Genomic DNA, 9,828 nt, shown 5'->3' with positions numbered 1-9,828 from the left:
GCTCGCTTTCCTTATGCCCCATTTCTGTAATGCAGGCGCCCTTACGTAACAGCGCACCGATTCTTTTAGCAACCTTTTAGCACGTGCCATGTTGGTACAAGCGTTGTACGCGGTATGTACAGTTGAGTGTATGTAAGTGTGCACGGTCACTTATCCATAGAGCAGCTAAGGATGGGGTCCTTTCCCCACTGTGGGCCGGCCCACGCAGTAGGCAAGGTGGGACGACTGGTCTCAGGTGGCAGGATCCACAGGGACAGCGGATCCCGATGGCGAGCTTTCTGCCGCCCTTGTTCCTGATGTAGGTCTTCCTAGGAGTAGGGTGCCATTTCAGGACCCGCCGCAGGTGCCAAAATGTCTTGGGCTGGTCCTGCCATAATCTACCACCGTCAGTCAGTATGTTCAGTTCAGTCACATAAACGAATCTGATGTGTGGCCCAAATTACACCTTATTTACCCAAACGTATGCTTCATTCAGTGCAGTTTTCCTCCCCAATTCTGCCGCCATGCACCTTATCTCTGTGCATGTTTTTTCAATGTGTTTATCATTGAGTTCAAGTAAATATGCCAGGAGCAGTTTATATAATTGTGCATGTTGCTAAGGAGCCAGCTTACAGGAGGGTTTTTGCTTCTATCTAATATATGATGAGGAAGTTGGCAGTCCTGCTTCATCAAAACCAAAGGTCATTTCAAGAATCCCTTATGCCATGCATCATGAAGACCGAGGAGTGCTTGGTGATCAAAGGTTGATAGTGACAGTGTATTCTTATATGGGTTAAACTGAACTTCACTGTAACCTAGAGTTCTAACTTTATTAAATTGCCACTGGAAAAGCAATCAATTGGAAAAATTGCATTGAATCTTATAAGCTGCCATAACAAACAAAGATATTTTAAAGGTAATAGTATATTTATCTAGGTCATGGAGCAAGAAACAAATCTAGTCTGGAAACCTTAGCAGTTTCTTGTGTTAAAACACACATTTTGGAGTTTTATTACTAAAAATCGTAAGTGGGGATGAGAGTAAAAGAAGTAGTCCCCATGCTCTCCACTTTTTTCATATAGGTGGCTTTTGGATAGATTGATGGGAATATAAAGTAATGGACAAAACATAAAGCTACTACTCTTGTTAGTATATTATCATTCATTTCAACCAGAACCAATATACTGTCAGATATAAAAAGTGTGCCCATTACTTGCAGTGCCACTGATTAAATGTGCACAAGTTCATTGCCTACAAGGAACTGTGTTGTAGAGGGTGAGATAAAAAAATGGAGTGAGGGGCCGTGATGATCATCCATTTCCAACCAATAACAGTGCATGGAGGTGGGTATATAGCCCCCTCCCTCCACTGTTTTAGGGGTCTAGGTCAGAGGAGGGTTTTTAAAAAAACAAAAATCTGAAGGCCACATTTTCTCATGGATCTGCATAGCAGCTAGCAGCTTTTCAAAGGCTTTGGATTTGACTCTTACTTTTCTACAGTAGGTTATAGTCCAGGATTACAAAAGTCAGGGGTTTACACACCCACCACATCTCCCTAACTTACGTACAGGGAAGAAGAAGGCAGCATCACACTTAAGGGGTACTTTCAGTCAGGGCTGGTGAGTGTGGCGCGGGGAAAGTCCTGGAGATTTAAGGTTCCCCATCCCTTCCCTTGACTAAAGGGAAGAAAGCCATTAGGACTCTAGTATCAGCCTGATGGCTACATGGCAGCACAACTGTAGCTCTTGATCTTCCCCTCTCCATCCCTTAAACACCAATTTATGTTTGTAAGCCTGGAATACTCCCCAGGCATCTTTCTGGAAGATCCCATTTCACTACTGGTGCAGTGTCACTTTGCTTCCATAATATCAAAGGGAATGGTCATCCTTTGCTGCTTTGTGTTGGCTGTTCAACAATTTTCTTCCCCACTGTATTAGTTTCTGAAGCTTAACATTATTTACAGCCATATGTTGCTCCAGTCTGTGCAGCTTTAATTCTCCGTAATGATTTACTCTTGATGAAGAAAGAAAGAGATTTTTATTTGAAGGAATTCTTATTAGATAACTGAAACCTAAAGCTGTGTGATTAGCAGAAAGAGTTCAAGTGCCTGCCCATATTAATTGCTACAGTCGTGGTATATACTCTTTGAGGCATCTTTTCTGTACATACCATACTGAGAGTTACCACTTTGAACAGGGAAAAAACTCTCTGTTTCACCTTAGCTTCCTTGTGAAACTTAAACCAGACACCTGAACTTCCATTTTCCTCTAGATTTCTCAGGGTCAGGTTTGCACCCCATCTGTTTGCAGCTGCCCAGATTTAGCCACATTTTCATCTAGGTGTAAATTAAACCATTAGACTACTGAAATGTGCTGTATATGGTGCTACCCTTGTACCTGGTTCAGAAGTTGCAGCTGGTGCAAAACCCACCTGCTAGGGTGTTTAATGGGTAACCCTAATTTTTGGCATATTACACTGGTGTCAGAATATCTGCACTGGCTTACTTTTAAGCTACAAGGAAGTTCAAAATTTGGTTGCTGACATTTAAAGTCCTAAACAACTTGGGACCAGCATATCTTGCAGACCACCTCCTCCAGTCCAGGTGAACTTTAAGATCACCTGAGGATACTTTACTGATCATACTACAACCAGCATATTGTCATTTTAGTTGAATTAAGGAACTATTTCCCGATATTGCATATTTCTCCCAAATTGCATTGTGTATGATACAGTACAAAGGATTTCCTTTAATAAACAGGAGGGGAGAGACTTAGAATAGAACTGCAGTTTAAATTATTTATGGAAAAATGACTGGCATTCATATATTTTTGTTTGCTTATCTATATCATTTGCACAGCTGTCCTAAGGAATACAATATTTAAAATTTAATAATATGGTTGCATGCCATCCCAATCTCCGAGCGGTACAAGATTCTAGGGATTCCAGGCGTTTGCCCAGAGCCCTATTTAATTGGAATGAGTGACAGCAGAGATTGTGGTGTCTTTAGGATACAGTATATGGTTTATTTACACATATTTACAACCTGAGCCTAATCCTTACAAAAAACTGGCAACAGTGTTTCTTTCCTAAGTATTTCCCCTCTCTTTCCTTATTTTTAACAAAATGTTATTACTACGTAAGCGTTAGTTATTTTGAAAACACCAGTATACTGATAATTCCTATTGAAACAAAGTATTTTGAAATATTATTGTGCTGATTTGAATCATGGTATATAATTCCAGACTCTTTTATTGTGCATATTGTATTGTTGATCAGTACCTCCCATCATTTATACTGCATTATTAAGAAATACTACTGAACTATATACCACAAATCAAATACTGCATTCGTCACAAAAACAGAATAGCTTGTTTTTATGTTCTTTCAGAGTTCCTGGAATAGCAAAACCATGAACAAGTTTTCTGTAAGATATGTTTATGTGGTTGACACCTAGTGGATAAAAGATGGAAGTGCTTCTTTAGAAAAGTTTGAGTTGAGCATGCTCTAGGCCTGTGCTTTTAGGAGTGGTTCCAAGATGGATCCCAGACCCAGAAACCATGACATGAAGCCAGCTGTTGTTTCGTCTTATTAGTGTAGCTTACATTCATTGTATTTTCTTTGCATATATATTTCTGGGTACAGTTGGAAGTTGTTTTACCAAGTGAAACTTGTAGCCAATGAATATCATAAAGAATAAAGTTGTGATCAGTGTTGACTGTCCAGCTTTAAGAACCTAGCTGCTGCATTTTTGTACAAATTTTGTTGAAAAGTCAGTATTTAAAGATAAATCCTTACAGTGCACTAATCTAGTTGAAAAGTTCAAGATTACTGAATCAGTATTCAGAAGCAAAAAGAAAAAGTATGGCTGTCAAAGACTTGATTCATGCTTCACTTAATGCCGCATAAAGCATAGTTGTGGTATACAGGAACACCCTTCTTAAATTACATAACCTTAATAAATATGTTCAGGAATGCAACCTAGGACTGTCTTCTGCAACTTGTTCATGACAGAACTCTCACACTGAAGCCCTTACTTTCAAGTTAGCAATAGTTCTCTAGATGGTATCCAACAAAATCATACTAAACTGTTTTTTTATATTTTTGTAAATTACTTAGAAGGTGGTGGTGGGTTTGTTTTTACAATCAGGTGGTGTATAAATTTAGTTAAATCAATACTTTGAATAGACCCATTGAAATCAGTTAAATTACTCATATTTATTTCAGTTTATTTATTTATTAAGTATGACTTAGTTGGTTTGAACCCTTTATGTACAAATGTATTTGTTTTAATGATTCCCTTTGCCTAAGAAAAAATCCTGCTCTCTTAATAATACTAGATTATACGAATTTGAGATTGTTCATTTTGCTTCAGTTAAGTTATCTAAGTAACCTTCCAACAGCTGTGCAAGGTAAGCCAGCATTAACCTTTCTTGCAAACAGGGAAGTGATTTGTAACTCCCTGTATCACATAGAGAGACCTTTTTGGGGTGTCTAACCTAAGCAGCAGTCTGGTTGTAGATTTTTGAAAATAAAAGGAAGAATTCGCTGGCAAACCTTCTATCAGCACAGGCACTTAAACTTTCCAGACACAACATTCCCCCCTTTTTTCCCTGCATGCTCTTCTGGGGGTTCTCCTGATCCCTCCATGCCAATTTCAGGGGCGTGGGGAAGGCACGGAGGGGGAGTCTGTTGTGTGTTTGAAGTCCTTGCTCAGGCATCAGGTCACATCCACACCATACATTTGAAGCTCATTCCCCACCTATGAAGAATTCTGGGAACTATGGCTTATTAAGCTATGTAAACTACAGTTCCCTAGATTCTTTGGGATAAACTGTGCTTTAAATGTATTGTGCGGCTGTTTCACTGGGCTTACTCTTAGTGTGTGATTTGCACATGAAGGGTTTGCTGTGAGTACCATTCATCTGGATATCAATATATAGTGAATCTTGCTTAGGTTGAATAAAAAGTGTTTCCAGGCAAACTGCTTGCTATACTCAGCATTCAGACTGCCTTGTGACACACGCATACAGGCAGGTGATCGGGCTACTATCTTATTTATACACATACTTAATGTGATAGGATTATTTTGGATTATTGTACTGTGCTCTATGTAGGCCTGCCCATAAAGACAGCCCAGAAACTTCAGTTAGTGCAGAATGTGGCCTTCCATATGTTGAGCAGGGCAGCCAGCAGGGACCACATTACACAGATCCTAAAATATTTTTGGTGATTGCTTATTTGTTTCTGGGCTGAATTTAAGGTGCTGGTGTTGACTTGGGGGCCAGGTATCTGAAGGAGTGCCTTTCTCTCTGTCAGCCTGCCTGGTTCCTTTTCATTGTTCCCCAACCGGGGGTGATGCATCAGATGGTAACGAGGACTAGGATCTTCTCCACAGTGGAACTGCAATTAAGGAATGCCCTCCTTTGGATGTATGGCAGGTGCTAACACCCTTGCATTTGGGTGCCTGGCTAAGACCTGTGTTTTGTCCAGGCATCTGTTAGATATTTTAATTGGTAATTTGAACTCTGTTTTTTTTTTTTACCTGCTATTTTTAATAAATGTGGATGTTTAACATTTGGTGTTTTAACATTTTGTAACCTTACCTGAGAACTGGAATGTGGGTGGGCTAAAAATGTTCTGAAATGTATGTACTTTCTTTTGTTTCAAATTAGATAGAAATAGTTATATTTATTTATTCTTTCTTCCCTCTAGTTACAAACATTTAATACTGCTGAATCCTGTAAAGATGTTCAGGACTTAACTAATGGTGTTGCCATGGCACAAGTACTTCATGAAATGTAAGTTACTTTAAAGTATGTGTGTTGAATTATTTTGGTTTTCTTGTATATATGTTGTTTGTTTTTCTCTTTCTTTTACACAGCAGTGTTTCATTGCAGATCCCATTTGCAAAACATATTAGCACAATAAATCACATTCTTTTGTAACTGATCATCTGAGCTTTCTTCATAATCACACTACCCTTCTTCCTTTATAAGGTACCCAACTTGTGTTATCTTGCAATTAAAATGTTTAAATATGATGGGAGGCAAAAGATGTGTGTTTGTGTGTTAAACTTACCGGTACATGGGAACAGTAATTGTGTAAACTTTTATTTGTGAAACTCTACTTTGCCTTACCAGCAGTCTTTTCCTACATACTTTTATAATAAAAATAGGACTGGAATTCAGTCATGAACTACAAACACTTTTGTGATATTTAATAAAAATGGATTGATTTTATTTTAGTGATGCTGCTTGGTTTGACAAAGTTTGGCTAAGCCGTATTAAAGAAGATGTTGGTGACAACTGGAGAATAAAGGTAATTGAAAATGTTTATGTGTGTCTACAAAAGATAACATTTCAAAGTTAAAACTATAAAAAAAATGAATACATCTTATTCTTTTTAAGTCCACTTGGTCTAGCAAGTTAAATTCCGAATCAAAGGCTAGTTCTTGCTCTGTGCCCTTCTGTGTAAAACAATGTGTACACTTGAGGGATGTCCCAGATTGCTTTTATAGATTATCACCTTTTATCAACTATATTTTATTTGCTTAATTTTGATGTCATAGTATTCTCTCATTGAAGTGCTAACATTGACCACTCTTCATAGGCAACAATGGAAAAATTGTGAACTTCTATTGTTGCAGTGATTCCGCAGCAGTGTTCACATCCCTTCACCAGCAAAATGTAGAAGCAACAAGGGATATAGTATTGCAGTTCCTTCAAGCTGAATTCATATGTACGAAAAATACAATTTTTAAATGTTTTTGTAAATTCAGTTGGCAGGTGGGGGGAGGGAGAAATGTAACTTTTCAGGATTCTTCCCCCCCCCCCCCTCATATTGCAGATGGAGGAGAGGAGGGGAGAGAGATTTGAGACTGGAGACTCATAGTATTACTGCAGTGTAATTTAACCCGCTGTTAATGTTGTCATACTGCAGATGTGAGCAGGGTTACAGCTTACAGTCATATGATCTGAACATTTGAGACTGTGCCTGAGGTGTGTAGTAACTTGCCACAACTGCCTTAAATAAAATATTTAAGAACTGTCACTTAGCAATCCTACAGCCAGCATTTAGCAGTCTGAGGGGTTGCTGGAAGGAGCGTTATTACTGATCCACCATAGAGGAGGCATGTTGGTGACCAGGAAACTCATTGAAAACAGAGAGCATGGAAATCCCACTTTAGACTTCTGCATTGGAAAAGTTGCATGGCATTGTTGTCCCCATCTCTCAGATACCCACAGCTTACACTGATCTCTTACAGGAACCCAAATGTTCTTCGAAGGACTTGTAATTGTTTTTTTGCTTTCACCTGAGGCTGTTCTGGTTTTATGGTAATAATAGTAATATTAAGTAATACACTGCAGTGTCAACCTGAGCCAATCATCTTCATATATGTCACGTTTGTTCAGTAAAGGCTGTCATTGAGACATTTAATGCCAAATGTGAAATACAGGAAAATCTTTGGAAAGTGAATTCACAGTCATAACCAATGTTTTCTTTTAAACCTTCTTAGGCCAGCAATTTGAAGAAGGTTCTTCAAGGAATTACAGATTATTATCATGAGGTATAGAAAAAACAGCAGCTGTTAAAGTAATACTTGGTTCACTATAGTCTAAATCTCAATTTGTTTGGTAGTGTTTTTGTTAAATCTTATCACGGGCATTGCTTCATAAGTAAAATAGATACAGTACATGCAAAATTGATCTGGGTGGGGTTTTCTGCATTTTTCTAACTTGAACACACCCTGCACTCTGTCACCTGAAAATGGAATCACTTTCTAAAAGTGCTTATTCATGCATTATTTTGCAGGATGTTGCAACATTTAGAAGCTAGTACAGATATATAAAAATATTTAGTGAAATGAGCAAGATCCTAAGCCAAGATTTACAGGCTAAGTCAATGCTGCTTTGCCTCCCTTCTTTAGCAGCCCCTTGTTCCAAATCTCTGCTACCACCACTCCTCTTCCTACACTCACTGCAGAGTTTGCAGCATCAAGCCTGACTTGGTGGTACTGGTTCAGGGACATGCTAGTTGCTGAAAACTCTTGAGGGCAGGCCGCACAATTGTTTTCTCACTTCCTACTCACCCTTAATCATCAAGTAATGACAGACATGGATCATCAGCCAGATTTTTTTTCAAGTGTTGTGTGTGGATTTTCCCTCTAGTTTTTTCCTGACTGGACTTGTTCTAATATACCTGTATACTTTAATAAATTCCAGCAGACCCTGTAAAATGTACTTGGTGCATGCATGATCAAAAAGAAAGTGTCCTTTACCACAAAAAAGCTAGAGGGTTTTAACTTATGCCTGCCTTCCAAATAATCTGACAAATTCTGCCTTCATGGACTAATTTCCTCCTCGTGTCATTATGAAATTATAATGACAGATTTCCTCTGCAGTTTTTAGGTCAGCAGATTTCAGAAGATCTCCTTCCTGATTTAAGCCAGATATCTGAACATTCTGATCCAGTAGAGCTGGGCAGGTTACTGCAGCTTATTTTAGGCTGTGCAGTCAACTGCGAAAAGAAACAAGGTAAATACTTTCCCTGTGAATCAGCCACCTTCTTCTGAGTTTTACAGATCATACTAGCTTGCATGGAGAAGTTGTGAAATAGCTTGCAGAGATGAAACTGAAAGGGCATACAACCTCTATTTTATATGATTTGTGAAGTGAAATGAAACTTAGGTTAGTTGGGATACCACCCTTTTAAACCATCTCATCAGTTCAAGGATTTATGCTTAGGCTGTGGAACTTTCCCCCCTCTTCCCTGCAATGCATGCCCCACACCCTCCCATAGTTAAAAAATTATTTTTTAACCTTAAACTTTGCATGTGAGTTCTCAACGTGTATTAAAACTTTTGGTTAACAGAATGGATGCTATTTTAATAAATAATAATCTTAAAAATAAAATCAGATGTGAGACTCAGAATTCCAGTGTGCTCTAACTTTTGTTTTCAGTCTTCTGACCAACCCAAAACTGCAATCCAAAATGCTTTTTCTTGGAGTTAAATTCTTGACGAACATCTAAGAAAATGTGTTTAGAACCAAGGGTGTAAATTACCTTGACAGCTTGTTAATCTGTACCCTCAAATAGAATGACAGAGAATTCTGATGATGGAGTAACTCTGAATGTCATATAACTGAACCCATCCCACAGCCACATGTTTGGTGATGAGTATTTCTGCATTTTAGAGGAAATTAACTACAACTATAGTTAAAGAACTGCGGTCTGGCTAAAATGTTAATAATGATACTTTAACCTGCTACAGTATTTTCCATAATGAGTACTACAGAAATGTTAATACTTGGTTAGAAGTAAGGTTTCGGGGCGGGAGTGGGGGTTAGAGCAAATATCTCATTTCATGCGAAAGTGGTAATTTCTGTCTCCAGGTTTTTTAGGATATTTCTTCTTACAGAAAACAAACTTTTGCTAATTTTATCTTGTAGAGCATATACAAGTTATAATGACACTAGAGGAGTCTGTCCAACACGTCGTTATGGCTGCTATTCAAGAGGTAAGTAATAGTTATAATACACACCAAAAATGCAATCATTTTATTTTCTTGAAAAAAATCAAAGGGTAGGAGATCTCCAGGACTGCAATAGTAACAAAACAATTGATCCTGGTTATCTCAGAATCTCTCGTTACCCTACTATCTTCTACATAGTTTAAAATAAGTTGTTTGTGGTTTCTTTGCAGGCACTATTTTGAGGGATTTGGTGTAAAGAGGGCACACATATGCATAAATGTATCTAGCTTTAGTGAGCATTGCACTTTTTAAACTTCACATAGGAAGTGCCATGTTATATTTATCTAAATTTGGATGTGTGTGTCTTATGTTTTGATA

The 9,828-nt window shown here is 38.2% G+C and overlaps 1 protein-coding gene across 6 annotated transcripts in view; it reads left to right on the top strand.

Annotated features, from left to right (window-relative positions):
- HOOK1 (hook microtubule tethering protein 1) overlaps positions 1-9,828 on the top strand; it is a 31,534-nt gene that overhangs the window by 811 nt on the left and 20,895 nt on the right. For 5 of the 6 annotated variants that reach the window (XR_014549798.1, XR_014549799.1, XR_014549800.1 and 2 more), the window contains exons 2-6: positions 5,691-5,776; positions 6,224-6,296; positions 7,495-7,545; positions 8,380-8,512; positions 9,428-9,495. Coding sequence is in view for 2 of the 6 variants with exons in the window: in XM_083621260.1 (XP_083477386.1) it covers positions 5,691-5,776; positions 6,224-6,296; positions 7,495-7,545; positions 8,380-8,512; positions 9,428-9,495 (411 nt within the window). In the remaining 4 variants the exon portion in view is untranslated. Of the gene's footprint in view, positions 1-21; positions 113-5,690; positions 5,777-6,223; positions 6,297-7,494; positions 7,546-8,379; positions 8,513-9,427; positions 9,496-9,828 lie in introns of those variants that run through there. The other variant, XM_083621261.1, reaches the window with a different exon arrangement.

Source organism: Podarcis filfolensis, assembly GCF_964270895.1.
Source record: "Podarcis filfolensis genome assembly, chromosome: 6".
NCBI classification, from domain to species: domain Eukaryota; kingdom Metazoa; phylum Chordata; class Lepidosauria; order Squamata; family Lacertidae; genus Podarcis; species Podarcis filfolensis.
The sequence above is the reverse complement of the archived record's forward strand: the minus strand, read 5'-3'. Positions and strand labels throughout refer to the sequence as shown.